Source organism: Rousettus aegyptiacus, unplaced genomic scaffold, assembly GCF_014176215.1.
Source record: "Rousettus aegyptiacus isolate mRouAeg1 unplaced genomic scaffold, mRouAeg1.p scaffold_m13_p_14, whole genome shotgun sequence".
NCBI lineage: Eukaryota > Metazoa > Chordata > Mammalia > Chiroptera > Pteropodidae > Rousettus > Rousettus aegyptiacus.
The window spans coordinates 43194339-43213047 of record NW_023416289.1 but is presented as its reverse complement, the minus strand read 5'-3'; the positions used below and the strand labels follow the sequence as shown (position 1 = coordinate 43213047).

Below are 18709 nucleotides of genomic sequence, written 5' to 3'. Positions count from 1 at the left end.
AATGGTGAACCCAGCTCTGGTTTATTAGAAAAGGTGAGAACAGAGTTGCACCGACAGGAGCAGCCCCTCCCCCGCCCCTGACCACCCCACCCTCACCCCCGTGTCCCCTGCCCTCCCCCAGGTTGTAGTGCCTCTCAGGGCACAGCCTCAAGTGGCCTGGACAGCAGGGTCTCTAGAACCCCGGCTGCTCCCCACCCAGCTCCCTGATAGATTTATTGCACTTAAGAAAAAGAAAGCTCTGATGGTCTGCTCCCATCCCCCCACCCCGGCCCTCGCCCTGTGGGCTGCTCCACCAAGCTCAACCACCACCATCTCTCCGTCCCTCCCACAATGCGCACGCTCCTGCCTCATCCCGCACCTGGGCCACTGTGGGCCACCCCGCCACCACCCAGGACTCCTGCCCTCCACAGGGGCATCCCTGACCCAACGGGGCCCTCTGGAAAAGTCGCCGGCCTTGTGACTGATGTCCTCAGAGCCTCCTCCTCCCCCCATGCACCCCCAGCTTGGTCTTCGGGTGCCGAACACATAAATAGAAGTGCTTAAGTCAGGGTGCAGGGGGTGCTCCTCGTAGCTCCTGCACCTCATGTAGTGTTGCTGTGGGGGGCAGGGGTCCCCAGAAAGGCCCCCCACACCCCTGGAATCCTGGGCCTCAGGAAGGCTGGGGTGAAGGTGAGTGGATGCTCATGGCTCTGGCCTCAGCTCATCGAAGACCAACTGGAAAAAAGGAACTTGGGGAGAAGAGGTTGGGGGGTCCTGTCAGCCAGGGGCTCCATCGCTGGCTCCCCAGTGCCCTGGGCCCCCATCTCACCTAAAGTGTCACAGTGTCTCCTGTCCCGACTCCTGACTGGCTTCCAGAAGCAGCTCCTCGAGCTCCTTCTCGTTCTTGGAGCAGCTCAGTTCTGCGTGGGGAGCACGTGGGGGCCTCCGGTCAGGCAGGTGGGGAGGGGGCGGCGGCCCGACCCTCGGGGCAGCACAGGGCCAGGGCACCACGGAGGTCGCACTCCGGCCAACCGCCCTGCATGCCCAGGCCCAGGGAAGCAAGGCGGGCACCGTGGACCAAGTGCCACTCCTCCCTGCCCCTTCGGTGGCCACTTAAAGAACGGGAAACTGAGCACTGCTGCGGGGTGGGGGTTGCACACGGCACTCGGGTGCCCTGTCACCGTCCCCAGAGCTCCTCTCACCGTGCTCCAGGCCGCAGCTGCCGGCCTTGGCCTCGGGCCCCGGGGGCGGCTCCGGTGGCAGCGCGAGGGCGAACTCGGGCTTCAGGCCATTGGGCAGCAGGGGCCCTGGCTGAGGCTCAGGCGACCCTGGGTCCTGAGTGCTGATGGCCTCAGCAGGGGGCAGGGCAGGGGGAGTGGGAGGGAGGAGAGGACAAGGAGCACAGGGCGGCACGGGGGGTTCTGCTCTCTCGGGCGGGCTCTCCACCCGGGTCACCACAAAGACTTTGTGGCCCCGGCCCGGGCTGGACACAGAAATACGCTGCTCGGTGGGGGAGGAGGGGCTGCCTGGGGGGCTCCTGTCCCCAGGGCCCAGGGAGTCCGTGGGGGGCACCGGGGTGGGGCAGGGGGCTGCAGCCCTCTCCCCGTCCTCCTCCTCCCTGTCCTCCCCCTCGGAGTCCGAGTCTGAGTCTGAGTCCAGGCGGGGCCCAGGGTCCGGGGCCCCATTCTCCTGCGCCTCGGCGGCGGGCTCGTCCACAGGCTCATCGGGCTGGGGCTCGGTGACGGTGATCTCCGGCATGGAGGCCGACAGCTGCAGCCGCTGCTCCTTCTCCTCGCGCTCCCGCGCCAGCACGAAGTTGCGCTTGCAGCCGTTCTGGATCTCGGCGAGCAGCGCCTTCTGCGTTTCGATGAAGCTCTTCACCTGCGGGCGGAGCGGGCCTGGCTAGGGCTCTGGGCCACCCGTCCCCACGGCAGGCCCTGTGGCCACCCGAGGCCGGCCCGCCCCCCGCGCCCGCGGCGGGGCCACAAGGAGCGCCCGCTCACCGCCTCCTTCTTGGGCTCGCGGTCGAGGTCCAGGCGCAGCAGGGAGTGGTTCACCTTGAGGGCCAACGACAGTGCCATGAGCCCGCCCGTCTTGATCTCGTTCTCCCGCAGGTCCAGTCTCAGGAGGCGGGGGCTCTCGGCGATGAACTCCGCCACCGCCACCGCGCCTGGGAGGGGGACCGCAGGGGCTGGCCATGGGCCCACGCCCGGCGAGCCACCCACCGCCCCGGCCTGCCCGGCCCCCGGGGCCTGGCCCCGCGCCCTACCCTCGCAGGTGAGCTTGGTGGAGGCCAGGCCAAGGCGCAGCACGCTGCGGTTGCCGATGAGGCCATTCTTGAGGTTGCGGACGCCCTCGTTCCCGACAGGGTTGTGGCCCAGGTTCAGTGTCTCCAGGCTCTGCGTGTGCGGCTGTGGGGGTGCCCAGCGTGAGGGAGAGGTGAAGGCGCATGTCCCCCTCGGCAGGGCCGCGCATCCTACTTAAGGCTGAACCCCTCAGATACTGAGAGGTCTCCCAAAGTCCACCCCCTGTCCGCTGCCCCCACCAGCATCCGGAGGGCTGTGAGCACAGAGTTTGGGCCCGTGTCCCCTGTGAGCCTGCTTCAAACACCGTGTGACGAAAAGACTTAGACGCGCTAATGGCTTTCAGAAATACTAGCTTTCTATGAAAAACAGTTTCACCTTGTGCAAAGCACTGTGCTAGATCATGCACGGTGCTGGATGGAAAGAGACGGCGTGAGGAGGGCTACCTTCCTCGGGGAAAAGGGGGGTGCGAGCTGATGGCCAAAAAGCTAGATAAAACGGTTCCTAAACCTGCAGACAAGCAAGGCTGAGACACGCGATGGGAGGAAGGTGGCGATGCTGAGCACGGGCAGTGGGGGAGGTGGTGGTGGGGACTGGGGCGTACCCCCGGCCTCCTGCAGGCCAACTCACCAGCGTCATGCCCAGGAAGGCCATGCCCGTGTGCGTGAGCTGGTTGTTCCACAGCACCAGGGTCACCAGCCCCTTCCTCTGCTCCTTGAGGCCCTCGCAGATGTAGGCCAGACCTGGGGGGTGCGTGGGCGAGTTCTGTCTGTGGCCTAGGCACTGCCCCATAGGACACCAACCTTGGAGCAATTGCCACTCTGCAAGCACGCCGAACCCCAGGGCTCCACCCCCCGGCTGGGTCCTGCCACCACCCGCTGCCTCGGCTGGCACACATGGCAGCCCTGAGCCCTGGGCTGGGGGGCGCCCTTCCCTGTCTGCCTCAGAGCTCTGCTCAGATGTCACCCTATCACTGCTTTACTCTTCTCCGGAGCACATGTCACCATGTGACAGTCAATACTTGATTAATTTATCTTGGCTTTGTCTTTCCCGAGGGCAGAGGTCTCACAGCTGGGAGCCTGGAGGTGACAGGCCAGGCACGGGGTAGGTGCTTAGTAAATGTGGTGTTGGGGTCGGGCTGCCCTAGGGGGAGGCACTGGCCTCGCCATCCAACTCTGCCACCCCCACCGCACCCCGTTCCCTTCTTCACACTGGGGCCAAGGGACTCTGCTCCATAGTGAACCAGGTCACAGCCGCCCTCCCCCATGAGAAAACCAAACTCTTCCTCGAAGTACTTTCTCTTCTCTTCCCAGCCGCCCCAGGCTCCCTGTGGCTTTCCCCACAAAACAGCCAACATCAAATGTCTCCCCCGCTCAGGGCCTTCACGCGTGCTGTCTCCTGCCTGGGCTCTCCTCCCAAGCTTCTAAAAAGGCTGGTTCCATTCTCAGCCTCCACATCGCCACCTACAGGTCCCCTCCCTGTACGTTAAACAGGTGAAGACTGACCCTTATCGTCACCAATGACCCTGCTTTCTTCAAGGCACTTTGCTCAGTATTTAAATTATCTGTTCAACACCTCGCTTCATCCTGCAGGTCTCCGATGAGCCGTCCCCTCCTCCAGGACACCCTGACCCCTAGACTAGGTAGACTAAGTAGACGCCCACTCTGAGGTCCTGCCGTCCAGCCCTGCCCAGTTGGAGTTTTCTGGCTGAGGATGCCGTGGACACCATGGAGCAGCTGGTGGGTGCTGGGTGCCTGGAAGGGTGGGTGGGTCTCGTGCACACCTGAGTCCAGCACATGGTTGTTACGGAGGTCCAGGATCTGCAGGGAGCAGTTGAACTTGAGCAGGTTGCCCAGCTGGGCTGAGTCCTGCAAGCCATTGAGCTTGTTGTCGGCCAGGTACAGCTCCCGCAGATTCATGTTCATCTTCAAGGCTGTGGCTGGGGCAGCAGGGGCAGGCGTGTGACTGGCCAGGCCCCAAGGACCCGGCCAAGAGCCCCGGCCGCCCAGCGGGCTGCACGCCACCACCCGGCTCCCTGGGCTCACCGAGCAGCATGAGGGGCCGCCCCGACAGGCTGGCGTTCTCCAGGTGCAGCACCGTGAGGCTGCTGCGGATGCGCAGGGCGCGGGCCACGAAGGGCGCCGAGTGGTCCAGCAGCGGTGTGCTGCGGGCGTCCAGGTACTGCAGGCAGCTGGTCTGGTGGGGCATGGGCTGGGTCAGGCTGGCCTCGGCACTCCCTGCCCTGAGGGACCTCCCACCCAAGCCCCAGGGGGCATGGCTGCTGCTGGAAGGGCCAGACTAGGGTGCTGTGGGTGAGCGGGGCTGGGCTGGTGACTTTGGCTGCCCCCAAGGGATGCATTACAGGCAAGTGGAGCGGAGAAGGGAGGAGGAGAAATGGGGCCAGGGCCGCTTTCACACAGGACCTGAAATCCGGGTGCCCTGGGGAGTGCTGGGGCCCCTCTGTGCCTGAGCCCCGTACCCCCTAAGACTGGGGGCGGGGGCGCCCACCTTGCGCATCATGTGGGCGGCGGCCTGCCAGCCCCGGGTGCCGATGTGCTTGTTGGAGGAGATGTTGAGGTGCGTGGCCGACTCGTAGTACTCAATCATGTCGAAGAGGGCTGAGGCACCCTGGGAGCAGAAAGCATGGCTCAGCCTCAGGCCCAGGCCGAGGGGAGGTCAGGAGGTAGGGGCCGGGTCCTGTTGCTGCTCCTGCTGCTGCTCGGGCACCTCTGCGTCACGGGAACTAGCAGGTCCCTTTCCTGCAGGAGCCAGTCTGCTTCCCTCACTAACCCCCAGGACCGATGTGCTGTGTGGCCACCACAGGCCTCTGGAATCCCTGGGCCTGGGCCTCAGTTTCTAGGACCCCTCCCCCTGACTCTCCTGTCTCCTCTAACCTGGGGCCCAAGCCCTGGGCTCCTGGTGGCCTCCGAGTCTAGGGAGGTGAGGACACCTGGGCATTAACGGGAAGGCCGCTTCCAGAAGTTTCTCAAATTCTCCCCTTCAGGCACTGTGATCCCTGGGGCGGGGGATGGGGGTGCTGGAAAGGCTCCAGGGGCAACAGGCCTCCCCTCGAGCCTGGCCCTCTAGATCTCTGCCCTTTGGGGTGGGTCTGAGGTCCCTTCTCTGCCCCCCCACCCCACTCTGGCCATACTGGATCTCCCCATTTTGTCTCTCAAAAAGCCCAGCCTTTGTCCAAGCCCTGGCCTCCTCCTGCACCGTCCTCTCCCCAGGTAATCCTCCAAGGGGCCACGGAGCTCAGGGAGGGCAGGGTGGTGGTGGGGGCCACTCACATCTTCGTCCAGGTTTGTCTGCTCCAGATCCACGACCTTGAACTGCAGCCTCTTGAAGACCTCTTCCAGGGCTTCACAGGCCCTGTAGTCGAGCTTCTCACCTGGGGGAGATGAAGCGCTCGGCATGCGTGCGTGGCAGGGGGCAAGGTGGGAATATGGGCTCTAGGCCGGGAGGCGGGGGAACCCTCTGCCCCCCACACCTCTCTCAGGCCCGGCCCCGGCCCCTGGCTAAGCTCCTCTCTGCAGGACCCAGCAGTCCCAGGCCCGCATTCCACCCTTGGACCCTCCTCCAGGGGGCCTGTCCCTGCTGCTACCCACGGGATCCTGGCCAGACACTCACCTTTCAGGTCCAGGCAGTCGATGCGGTGCCCGAGGTCCGTGAACTCCTGGGGAAGCAGAGTGGACGGTGGTTAAGGCAGAAGGACATGTGCAGGCGCCGGGCTGGCCCCTGACCGCGGGGCCACGGGGCCTCTGCTCTGAGGGGAGGCAGGATTCTGGGGCGGCAGGAGGATGGCACAGCCCCTCTGCCCCAGCAGCCTCTGGGGAGGGTGTCCTAGGCATAGGAACAGCCAGGGTGAAGGCTGCTGAGGCCGGGCAGGCTGACAGTTTGGCGGGGAGAGGTCTGGCGGTGAAGGCGGGGCGCCAGGCCTGGCACACAGCGAGTGCTCAGTGAAGGGCAGTAAAGGTGCTGGACAGACGTCCTCCCAGCCCCCTGCTGGCTCCAACCCCCAGTGCCACCCCCATGGCTGTCAGGTCTGTTTTCTGGGCTCCACATTTATCGACCCCGAGGGTGGGCGCTGTGATGAACCCACGAACAGACAGGCGGCGAAGGCCCAGCCCTGCCTAGGGTCACTCACTAGTAAGGGGCGGCCAGAGGCCAGGGCCCATGGCCTTGGCCACCAGCCTGGGAGGCCGCCTTGCCCTGGACAGGCCCTTATGGGACCCCACCGCCCGCAACACACACAGAACTCCTAACCCGGGGTGGGCAGTGAGCGTGACCGCTCGGCAGCGCTGTCTGAGGGGGCAACGAGCCTGGAAACAAGCAACCTGGGAACATTCTGGAATGGCCCACCCAGAGGGAAGGTGCTACACCAGTGCTTTACCCATGTGGCCAGGCCGCATGGGCCACGGGAGAGATGCCTGTGAGCACCAGGCTATACAGAAACAGAGCCCACCCCCACCTGTGCCTCTGGGTAGCGACCTGCCCACTGACAGACAACTAGGCAGGTCAGAGGACAAACCCCCAAACTGTCAGCACTGGGGACTCCTGGGGAATGGGACTCTGGCAAACTGTAAGAAGTGGATTTTACTTTTTATGTTTCTAGTATTTTGATTTTTTAAAAATCAGAGAGAATATTTTGCTTTTATAATTCAGGCCTGTAAGAACACATATCACATACATGGCTTTCCCCACAGGGAACAGAAGTTCTTTGGGGAGTGATAAATACTTGGAATCCTTACTTCACATAATTCCATGTTTACACATCCGTGAAGGGCCTGACGACTTACAACTGAGCAGAGCATTTTCCCAGCTACAGGAGCACAGGCCTCGGGCTGGGGGCGGGGGGGGGGGGGAGGGGCTGGGCAGTGGGGGGGGGAGGCGCGGCTTCACTTCAGCAGCCCCTCCCCCTCACTTGGAGGGCACCAGCCCTCCCCCCCCTGCGGCGCAGCGTACCTGGAGCTGCCGGAGGAGCTTGGGGATCTGCCGGCAGCTGAGCTTCTGGCAGGCCTGCTTGTAGGCGCTCACGACCTCGTCCACAGTCACGTTCTGGGCTGTGGGCACAGAGGACCCCAGCCTGTGACTCTCCATGTCCTGGGCCCCTTTTGCCCCTCCTGCCCCCAGCCTCTGCCAGCACCCCCTGTCCTCTAGGCCTCAGGAGAAAACGCCTCTTCTGAATCCCACTGAGCTCTGTCCTCCCATCGAGGCCCCGCGCTGCTACTGCTGTCCTGGCGAGGAGCCCCTGGGCACCCTCGAACCAAGTCACCCCACCCTCCACAGCTCCCCACAGCTCCTTCACACAAACAATACACAACTAACACCACACAACCTTCTTCTGTCAGCTGCCTCCCCCACTAGACTAGTGTCCCACAAGGCCAGGGCTGGGGGCTGTGTATCCGTCAAGCCATTCCCCCTGCACCCTCCTCCAGCCCAGGGCCGGGGCCAGAGCAGAGGCTCAGGTTTTTGTTTTGTTTTGTTTTCTTTTTGGATGAGAGAATGAATCTGTACTTCGGCCCTGTGAGGAAGCTGAGCTCAGAGAGGTGAGACACCTTGCCCAAGGTCATACAGCTGGTAAGTGGCAGAGCTGGGCAGCAAGCTCAGCTCTCCACGGTGATGCCACCTGGCCCCTCGGGTCCCCACTCCTGAAACACCCTCAGCCGTGAAATCCCCCAGCAGCTGCTCAGGGCTGGACGAAGGGGAGCAGCCCGAACCCCATGGCTGTGCGAGACCACGCCGTGGGCAGCCCAGGGCCTGCAGCCACGGGGACGCAGGGCTGGCCCTTTGTCGACGCAGATCGGCCTCTGCTGGACACTTCGTGGCCTTGGCGGCAGCCTTCATACAGCAGGAGAAATGTTAAGCCTGGGATCCTTCACACGGCAGAATGACTGTCCCAAGCACCACTGCCAGGCGACCAGACTTCGTCCAGTGTTCAGTTCTTGGCTAGCATCTTAGATTTTGCCCCAGGGGCAACCGAAAGAGCAGGATGGAGAGGGTGTGAGCAGGGGAGGGGCAGGGTCGGCCCTGCTGCAGGAGTCCTCGGGGCCTGGAGGACAGCGTGGGCACGGCAGGGTGGGTGGCACCCAGGGAGGCAGGGCGGGCAGAAAGAGGGCCTCCTGGCAGCCCTTCCCAGCCTCCCCTCACCCTGCGGCCATCCTGGCCCAGCCTTCAGGGGCCAGTGGGAGCCCCTCTTAGCAGACTCTCCTGCTAGCCACTGCTCTGGCACGGGGCCAGGCACCCTTATCTCCCCAAGCACCGCCCTGTTTCCTAGGGGAGGAAAGCTGCCTCCCCGGGGCCAGGCAGCTGGTGCAGGGCAGAGGCGAACATCTGCTCTTGAGCCTTCTCCATGGTGCTGCGTGGGGGTGGGGAGGCTGGGCCACTGTGCTGGGGGAGAGAAGCCGACACAGGCCCCAGCTCCCCCGAGGTCGGGCTGGGCCTCTACCCCTCACTTCCTCCTCGGGTGCAACTGCCCTCCTGGGGACCCATGTCCCTGACGCGTGGCCATGTGCCTGGCAGCCTCCAGCTCCGGGGAGGAACGGGAGCTGGCCCTGCCTGGAAGGCAGCCCTCAGGACTAGAGCAGCTGCCTCAGGGAGGCCAGCTAAGTAGCGTCCATGAACTTGAGTAGGGAAAAAACTGCCTCTCTATTTTCAGTAACTGAACTAAAATGAAATTTAGCATTTTCTTTACATTACCATAGGCGAGAGAGAAATCGTGATTAGCAGCCCCTGAGACTCTGTCACCAACAGACCTCACAGATGTTTTTATACCACGTAACGTTACTGTAGCTTTTGAATGCTCATCACTACTTTGAAAATGATTGTCATGAGAGCTGCTAGCTCCCACTGTTTCATGTGACAATGAAGAGCAAAAATACAAGATTATGATAAAAAAAAAATCTAGCTAACGGTATTTTAACTGGTATCCTTTGCAATTGTTTTATTTTTTGCCTTTAGAAATCTCACTCCAGGAAGGGGATCGCAGGCTTCATCAAATGGCCAAAGGGAAGAAACCTCTACCCTGGACATACTTGCTTCCATAAAGGCCCAGGTTGGCCTGGCCAGGTTGTCTGGGGATGAAGTAGAGACTGGGCACATGTGGCATCATCACTAGCAGTCCTCAGTATCGCAAAGAGTCTATGGGTAACAACAGACACCTTAGCAACCCTTGAAGCTGTGATTGGTCCTTGAGATGTTCAACTCTGATGTACGTCCCTTCCTCCAGGAAGCCCTCCCTGACTACCCGGGCTGAAGCAAGCTGCCCCTCTGGCTCCTGAAGTTCACAAGGAGCCTTCTGATGAGCTTGAGGCCCAGGGTCTCTAACCTGGCCGCCTCCCCGCCACCCACGGCTGCCATCCGACCATCCCTTTAGCCAGGCAAATACTGAGTTTGGACGAAGGCACGGCCTCACACAAGGTCACAGCCAGAGCTCAGGAAGTTGCACCTGCCCACCCACACAGAGAAGGGGAAACTGAGGGCAGGGATAGGAGGGGATGACAGGCTGGGAGAAAAGGCTTGGCGACCCCTGATGACAAGAATGAGAACTGCATCTGATCACTTTGCTCAGTGGAAGAGACACCCTCCAGGTGGGGGCAGCACTGAGAGAAGACACTACGGAACCAGGGCGGAGTCTCAGTCAACCCACCCAGCACTGCTGGGCACACCCCCGCCTGCCTCGATTTCCCTGACAGCACCATGAGAACATTCCACGTCACCAGTAGGATACACGAGTGTCGGGGAGCTCAGACGTGACCTTACAGCAATCAGTGTACATATGTTTCATTCATGTATTAAGAAAAAAGGACTACCACATCGAAACCAGCATCTGCATATAGTATACCCTTTGAGAATGAGACTAAATGCATTTAAATTAAAAAATGATCCAATTTAAGAAAAGATGGAAAGTACACAGCAGTACAAGTGGTTCAGAGGAATAACGAGTGGCCTTCGCACAGTGCTCATGCGGTTCCCGGTGCCGCCTCACACTTGTGAGCTGGCCACGGTGGGGAGCGGCCCAGGTGGCTGGCCCCAGGGCTGGCCCTACGTATGCTTGTTCATCTGTGACGTTGCAACTTGTGACAAGGGGATGAAGGGAAGACACTGAAGATCTGGTGTCTGGGGACTGCCATGCAAGGGAACGACAGCAGCGCGGAGGCCCTGAGCGCAGCTGGGGCGAGGCCTCGGCGGTGAAGGGTGGGCCCGCAAAGCGGTGACGGCCCAGCTCTGACCTGAAGTGACTGGGGCTGGAACCCTCGCTGCCTCCCTCCTCCCACCTCGAATCTGGACTCTCAGGGTCCCCACGGGGACATGGGGTCTCGGAGCGTGGTTTAGGACACAGGACCTGGAGCCAGAGTGCTGGGGGTCAAATCCTGGCCCCCAAATTGAACTGAGACTCCGAGCAAAGTGATTTAACCTCTGGGCCTCGACCACCGTCTCCCCGAAGCGGGGGACGAGTGTATCTAATTCCCAGGGTCACTGAGCCTGCCCCTCAGACCGGGGCTTAGCACACACTCGGGAGTGCTCACCAATGCCGTCGCTGGCGTGCTTCCCCCGCAATGGAAGGCAGGGACCCAGAACAGGCCCGCAAAGCACCTGTCCCGGGACGGACTGTTTGGCGAAGCCACGGAGACACGGGGTGTCAGAGGGACATGTGTGCTAGTGTGCGTCTCAGATCAGGGCTCCGGTGCGTTCGCTCGACTCCCAAGTCCAAGGCCTGAAGGTGTGACGTAGCAGGGGCTGGAGTTCAGTGCCAAGTCAGAGGGGACGGTGGTGTGTGCGGGAGGGAGGACACCGGGCGAGCTGGGGCGGGATGTTTAAAGGTGAAAAGACCCTCGCTCCAATCTCCAGTCCTTATCCTGGGGAGGCTGTGACCACCAAACGCAGTGCCCACTTTCCCTCCCCGAGAGGGACGCCTGTGGGGTCTCAGGAGATAAGGACGTGAGGGAGTTTGCTGAGTAGCCGGCACCAACGGGGCACAGTGCCGGATCTGATTCGGCAAGAAACACAACTAGAGAGAAAAGTGATGATGGCTGTCGCCTCCTCCAGGCGCTGTGTACTTAACTCTGAGCAAAGCATGATGCTAGAATATTCCATGCATAGTTTCATTTGGCCAGCGCCGTGATCCTGTGAGACTGGCACAGTTACAGTTCCCTTTTATATTAAGGGGAAACAAGCCCAGAGTGGCCGAGTCACCTGCCCAAGGTCACAGAGCCAGGAATGGCAGGACTGGAACACACACCCAGACCCGTCTGGCACTGCAAGTAGCATGGCTCAATTCTCAGACTACCTTGGCTGGCCTGAGGAGGACGAAGGGGCCAGGGAGAGGCAGGTTGTGGGGACCCACGGACTCCGGGGTCCATGGCAGCTGGTGGCCAGGGCCTCGCACAAAGATCAGCTTCTGCTGCCCCAGCAACTGGGACCGGTTTCCCAGGAAGAGCCTGCCTCCCACCACACCTGCTCTGGTCCTCACAAAAGGACAGAGAGAAACCCAATGCCAGGCATCAGGTGGCAGGCAGAGAGAAGTCTGGCCTCTCCTTCGCACACAGGTGCAAAGACACCCAAGAGATGCAAGGACAGGTTGGACGGCGGGGGGAGGCGATGACTCAGGCTGTCCCTGCCAGCCTGGAGCTGGGGGAGACAGACACAGGCATCCATCCACGTGGGAGTCAAAACCCAGGAAGTAACGGGGCAGGGGGAGGGGGACAAAGAGGGAAGGTGGGGCCAGCTCTCAGTGCTGGGGCTTCAAAAGCTGGTGGGGGACACGGATGAGACAGACGCAGATGCGGCATGGGCAGTGGTCCCCGGGAGGGTAGGTGTGATGGGTGGGAGTGGGCCTGGCCTAACCCGGGGCCGTGCACAGGAGTGGGAGGTGGGAAGGGAGGGGAGGGGCACACGGCAGCCTCAGTGAGGACTCGGCTCTCTCTGCGTGAGGCAGGAGCCAGCGGGCTGGGCGCAGAGCAGCGAAAGGAACTACTCGAGGTCTGGGGAGGACTGTACTCTATGGTCTATGGAAATGCGGTCCTCTGGAGACCTGGAGGAGCCCACTGTAGCCCCTAACAGGGAGGCCGCTGGGATTAGCACAGCGGAGGTGATGAACACAGTGCTCCCTCTAAGTGTCCTTCCATCTTGGTGACAACCTGGGGCAGGACAGGGAAAGGCTGACAGGCAGGGGGCCTGAGCTGTGGAGAGCCCTTAATGGCAGCCAACACGGCCCAGGCATCTCCCTGCTCGGCACCCTGCTTCCTGCACTCTAGGCCAGCGTCACCCCGCGGAAGCCCCCAGCCACCCCGAGGACGACCCTTTATTATCCTCCTCACAGAGTCCAGGCTCCCAGAGGTCAAAGGGTAGAGACAAAACCCAGGTCTGACTTGAGTTTAAACACACACAGTGTCGGGTTTTCTTAAAGGGACAAACGGTGGATAGCTGAGGCTTTGCGGGGCATGCCGCCTCTCACCGCCTCTCACAACTGCTCAGCGCCACCGCCGCGGCAGGAAAGCAGCCACGGGCAGCATGTGAACAAACGAGCACGGACGCGTCCCATAAAGTCAGGCAACCAACCCAGGCTGCAGTTCGCTGGGCTCTGTCCCAGACAGTCTGGAAGGACACACAAGAAACTGGGGGCCTGCCTGTAGGAAGGCTGGCTGGGGGAGCTACAGGGGCAGGGGAGAGGAACTTTCTTTTCTGTACATGCCTTTTTATAGTTTTTCAGTGCTGAGGTACACGCAGGTATTACCAACTCAACACATTCATACATCTAGATAAGAAGAATCAATTCCCCCAGGCCCCTCACCCCACCTAGGTTCGCCTGACCTCAAAGCCCAAACTCCTGGCGACTACTCACTCAGAAGGCTCACCCGAGAGGATGCAGGCAAAAGCAACAGGACGTGGCACCCACTGGGCGAGGGGTGGGACAGGGCAGGAGCAAGATGGGCGAGTTCAAGACGAGGTAACCCAGGACAGGCTGATGTGGGCAGGAGGTGGAGGCCACATAGACAGAGGATGGACGCAAGTATCACATCATTTCAAAGAAAGTGATGCAGCTTGTGGCATCTGCTAGTTAGTTCTCTAGGGGGCTGGGGAACGGGGTGGCAAAGCCAGCTCTCTGCAGTCTGTGCAGCCCTGCACCCCACCCACCCACAGGAGTGTGGGTGGCCTGAGTCAGGGGGCCTGGGTCCCAGTCCCCTCCCTACGACCTCACAGTATGGAGCCTTGGCCTCCTGGGACCTGGCTGTCCACCCACAGTCTGCTACAGTTGTCGCCACGCCGTGTGTGCCCTGTGAGGGGGCACGATCACCATCACCCTGCTTGATAGACGGGAAACGGAGAGCCTCGTGGCAGGTGGGTGACCTGGCCCGCGCAGAAAAGTCTCTCCCCACACGGGACCGAGAAACCCGGCCCTCGGGGCTCTCTCCATCGTTCCCTAACCAGGCTGCTTGGGCTCACACCCTCAGGGGAGAACGCTGGCCTGCAAGGTACCAGGCCAGTGTCTTAAGACACAGAGAAGCCAGGAGGCCGAGCCTGCAGCCCCACAGGTGGACCTTGTGTCCCCGCAGGTGGACCTCGTGCCAGGGGCACGACCTGCCCTGGCAGTGAGCACAGCCTTGGCCATGACACGGGTGAAAGAACTGGCTGGCCCAGCCGCCCATTCGGGCAGGCCAGCACCGGTCTCCCAGCCCCTCACAGTGCCAGGCCATTCACGTTACCTCCGCTCCCTGCTGTCTTCCCCGAGGCTTCCAGGAGTGGACAGGTCCCCGTCCACAGCTGTGTCACAGCGATGGGTGGAGGCTAGGGAGCTGACCCTTGTGGAACCAGCCACAGCCACCCCAGGGCCCACGATGCAGCTAACAGGAAGAAGAGTTCTCGTCCCCGGGGGTGGGTATGGTGACATCCCATTTTGGGAGCTGCTGGAGGCTACCCCGGCATCCATCGGGAGGAGAGCCTCCTGAGAACAAAGCCAGCCTAGAGGTAAAGGGAGACAGGCTCGATGACACTATTTGAGACCCTGAATCCAGCCAGGCCTGAAGCCAAACTACTCAGGACTCCTCAGGTCCATAAGTCGACACATTCTTGCTTTTTCCTTCACCCTCCTTCCCCTCACCCCGAGTCAGGCTTCTAACCCCAGGAGAGTTCTAACTGAGGTACCACCTAATAAACACCCCCGAAGCCTGCCGCACGCCAAGCTCTGTCCTGGTCCCTACCCTCCAGGTGCCTGGCCTAGGAAGGAGCATACACAGACACTCTGGGCGCCCCAGGAGGGCGCTGTGCACACTCCGACTGAGCTAAGATCAGGCTGTTGGGCAGGAGCCAGATCTCAGAGGCCCGGTTTGAGCCTTGTGGATGAAGCAAGCGTTTCCCTCCCCTCCCCGCCCCCACGCTATGCTCTAGCTGCACCCCAAACTGTCCTCTTTCACAGAATGGTCCGCTGCCTCATCACACCTCACACCCTTCCTCTCATTAATATTGTATAATGATTGTAATAATAACATTAACATTCCAACTCTCAGCTCAGGTGTCCTGCTCCAGGAAGCCCTCCCTGACCCCCCCATCTGGGTCAGGCCTCCATCTCTTGGTTCCCTCATCTCAGCCCTGCCCATTCTGAGCTGTCACCATCTGGAGACCAGTCTGTCTCCCCACTGGACTGGGAGCCCTAGGAAGACAGCCTCCAACTTGTGGTCCTCTGTCCCCAACACCACTCGGCACGGGGCCAGGCACAGGGCAGGCACCAGGGCAGGGTGAGGGAGTGACAGACAGACGGCTGTACTAGGCCTTGAAGGTGGGCAGAACATTCTGGCCAGGGGCCCATCTGCTCCGCATGCAGGAAGACTGGAGGACCCACTGGGTGAGGAAGCCTGCAGGGAGGCGAGAGGGACCCAGGGCCCAGACCTGCCGGAAACGACTCGTCTGTGAAACACGCACTGCGCGTCAGGGCGCCGCCTGCACAGAGCTGCCCTGCGTGTCGCCCCGGCCCCCAGCAGGCCTCCTGCCGGGCCTTCAGTCCTCAGGATCCTGCAGAGCCAGGGACCCGGCGCACTGTGCACAGGGGGCGTCTTGAGATGCTAACTGCTCTCCGACACTCACGCACCGAGGAAGGGGCAGGGGGGAGGGTGCTAAGGCCAGGACTGTCCTCGTTCTACTTGGTGCCCTGAGGTCCTCAGGCCCCCGGCTTCAGGCTGGACAGATGGCTTTAGGGGCTGAGAAATGCAGCTTTCTCCAATATCAGGATAAAGAGGGGGGGCCAATGGGATTTGTCTTTCTTGTTGGGGTTTCCGGGAGCTGGCTGTGCCCCTCCACAGAGCTGCCCCCCGGGGTTTGCTCACAGCGCCCACTGGGACCTGGCCTCCACAGGGTTGCCACAGGTACCAGGGGCCGCGTGCGAGAGTGTGGGCATGAGGAAGCCCTGGTGTGCACTCATGCTAGGACAGCCCTCTCCCCAGACCCGAAGCCCCACAATAAGCAGCCACCTGTCACTCCAGCCCTGCCCCAGAGCCCTCTGTGTGGTCGGGGAGACAAACCCAGAAGCAGCAGCACAGGCCAGAGCAGAGAGGAGGGAGCAAACACGCAGGAGGGCAGGCGGGGCAGGAAGCCTCGCAGAGGTCTGGAGGAGTGAGGCAGCGACGGGGGAAGACACGCCACGCAGAGGGAACTTCGTGCGCCAGCTGGTGGGGGGTGCCCGCCGAGGGCCTCAGTCACTGAGCACGGGATGGGCTGTCATCCTAGAGGTGCAGGCGGCAAAGCTCTCACGCAGGAGGCTTGCTCTTGTGTAAGAAAGAGGTCCAAGGGCAGACCTGGCCCAGAGGCTATCATGGTCAAGGTCCCCAGCTGGTCCTATCACAGAGAACTGTCGTCGATTCCCAAAGCCTCAGCGTTTCTGCGCCTGCTGTCCTTCCGCCCAGAGTGAGGACTCGTCTACCTCGACCCCCACTGCCTCGCCCCTCCCCAGCCTGTAGGTCTCTGCCCCAACGTCCCCTTCTCAGAGACCGTCCCTGACCAGCCCACACTAAACAGACCCCTTCGTCACTATCCATCCCTGTGCCCTGCTTCGCTCTCTGCGTGGCACTTCTCACGACCTAACGTGAAACTTTATATCATGTGTCTGTGTGCTCGTGCTACAGTGAAGGAGGGATTTTGGTGCTTTGTCCACCGAAGCCCCCTTAGAAAGGCACATATTGAGTGCATAGTAGGTGCTCAATTAACATTAGTTGACAGAATGAGTAAACGGAGGGTGGGTGAAGAGTGGGTCTTAGGAGTCCGAAGAACGGACACCCAAGTAAGTTCCCAGCTCCACCTGGACCTGCTGGGTGAACTCAGGGTAGCGTCCTTCTCCCCTGGGTGCCCTGCACTCGGGCTGGGAGGGTGAGCACGTGACGCGGGCCTGGATGAGCGCACTTAGATCAGGACAAATGCCTTGCACAGTCTTCCTTGGTGCCGGTTCCTTTAACACTCCCACAATGCACCCCTCCCTGGCCTGGGCTGCCCCAGAGTGGGGGAGGGGGACTGGAGAGCAGAGCAAAGCAGCCTCCTGGGGCTTGAAATGATGGGGAGGCAGAGAGTGCCCACGACACCTTCTGTGGGGGGTCCCGTGAGCCCAAGGCCCCACCACCTTTGCAGACATAAACCCACGTGTGTCCTCTGTCCCTGCAGAGCCACTGTCTCGTGCTGCTCCCATGAAGACCCCCTCCCTCATTCCTACCTCTCAGCCTCTTCTCAGGCTGCTCTGGGCCCAGAACCTGAGTCTGTGGGGCGCTCACAGGCCATGTTAGGCCCAATCCAGCTGGCTTCCCAAGACCAGGCTTCCCATGGGAATATCTTTATTGGAAGACACCTGTGGGCAGACCAAGTGCACTGAAGCCCAGTTCTCCAAGTCCAGTCCTGGTGAGCAGCCACAGAAGAACGCCACAGAGCACCCGACGTCACGTCGGCTGGTCATCTCTGTCCACGGCCACCTCCAAGTCCCTCAGGTCCCTGCCAGGAGAACCCTAGGAGGTGAAGGTCTGTCTTCGCTGTGTCACTGGTCAGTTTTTCCAGGGCAGGAGGGGAACTCCCTATCTTACTTCCAAAGCCAGCTCTCCACCTGCCTGGTGACACCCTCCCCGCATGCTCCCTGCTGTGAATCCCGCAGGGCTCAGTTTCTGGGCCTGCATCAAAGATCACGTGCCACACACGCGGGAGACGGAGGCCCAAGGGGGAAGGGCCTCAGCCTGGAGTGGGAATGGGACTTGAGGCCCACACCTCTGACCCCGTCCCTCTGCCACTGCCCTCCGCTGCTCCTCCCGGCCTCCGTCCATCCCCAGAACCCTCACTCCTCAGAGGAGGGAACACTGCAGGGGGGTGGTCTTTGGTGGTTTGTGGGGCCCTTGTTCTGCGCCTACTCCCAGACCGATTCACAAACCTGACCTCACTGAGGCCTCCTCACAGCGCTCAGAAGTAGGATGATCGCCCCCCCACCCCCATTCCAGGGGAAGCTGGGCAATGCCAAGTGACCTGCCCAAGGATACTTTTCCAGCTGAACAGCAGAGAGAGATCTAACCCTCGCTCTCCTGCTGCTGCCCACGTCCTGGACTCCAGACAACCAGGCTGGGCTGCTCCTCATGTGGGGATGGCCCTACCCTGCAGCGGCCCTGACTCCCCATTTCAGCCCCGAGGGGGCCTCCTCAAGTCCATTTCCAAAACAAAAATCGGGTTCAGAATTCTCAAACACTCAGTGATCCTTGAAATAAGAGAATCGCGTCCCACTTTCCACCCACAGGACAGGCCGACACCGCAGGCTGGCGGCACACGCCGCTGCTGAGGCCGACACGCCGCACGCTCCTGATCCGCTGGTGCCTGGGCAACCAGGATGGCCCCTCTGGAAGGCCATCTGGCAATTCCACTCAACATCCCAAAACACAAATGCACGCAGAGCCCCTCTGACCTATCCACTCCGCTCCTGGAGGGCCAGGCTAAGACTGACTTGCAAAGGTGCTGAAAGGTTCTGCGTTGCAGCATTGTTTGCAAACGCAGAACTGGAACCTACGCCAATGTCCATCGCTGGGGAACAGTCAGTAAGCTCCAGCTCCCCTGAACCGGAACTCTCTGTGGCCAGAGAACGAGGACACTCTCCCTGAGCCAACAGGGAACAACGGCCAGGATGCATCGCAGGGAAAAAGAGAGGTGGAGAGTGTGCTTGGGAATGCCGCCTTTCAGGAAATAAAGCGGGAGAACAGAAGCCTGTGCTCATTGTTAAAAAGCAAACAAACACAGAGATGAGCAAGGGAAGCAGCTCAGGAACCAGACAGAAGGCCCCCAGCAGCCCAGAGCCACCTCCTGGGGTGGCGGCCTCACTCAAGGAGGGGCCAGGGGAAGGCTCGGCTCTTCTCCGAGCATCTCACACTCGCCATGTGCAGAGACACGGAGAGTACAGCCCTAACCAGGCCACTTTCCCAGTG

At 61.3% G+C, this 18709-nt stretch overlaps 1 protein-coding gene across 1 annotated transcript in view; it reads right to left on the bottom strand.

The window, feature by feature from the left end:
* The window catches only part of PPP1R37 (protein phosphatase 1 regulatory subunit 37), a 40067-nt gene continuing 21358 nt past the window's right edge, over positions 1-18709 (bottom strand). Inside the window, exons 2-13 of the mRNA XM_016150317.2 lie at positions 7248-7345; positions 5913-5958; positions 5573-5673; positions 4791-4910; positions 4328-4478; positions 4066-4221; positions 2913-3025; positions 2249-2390; positions 1983-2149; positions 1182-1860; positions 809-899; positions 1-728 (exon numbers count right to left, since the gene is read on the bottom strand). Of these exons, the coding sequence (XP_016005803.1) occupies positions 817-899; positions 1182-1860; positions 1983-2149; positions 2249-2390; positions 2913-3025; positions 4066-4221; positions 4328-4478; positions 4791-4910; positions 5573-5673; positions 5913-5958; positions 7248-7345 (1856 nt within the window). The 3' untranslated portion in view covers positions 1-728; positions 809-816. The remainder of the gene's footprint in view (positions 729-808; positions 900-1181; positions 1861-1982; positions 2150-2248; positions 2391-2912; positions 3026-4065; positions 4222-4327; positions 4479-4790; positions 4911-5572; positions 5674-5912; positions 5959-7247; positions 7346-18709) is intronic.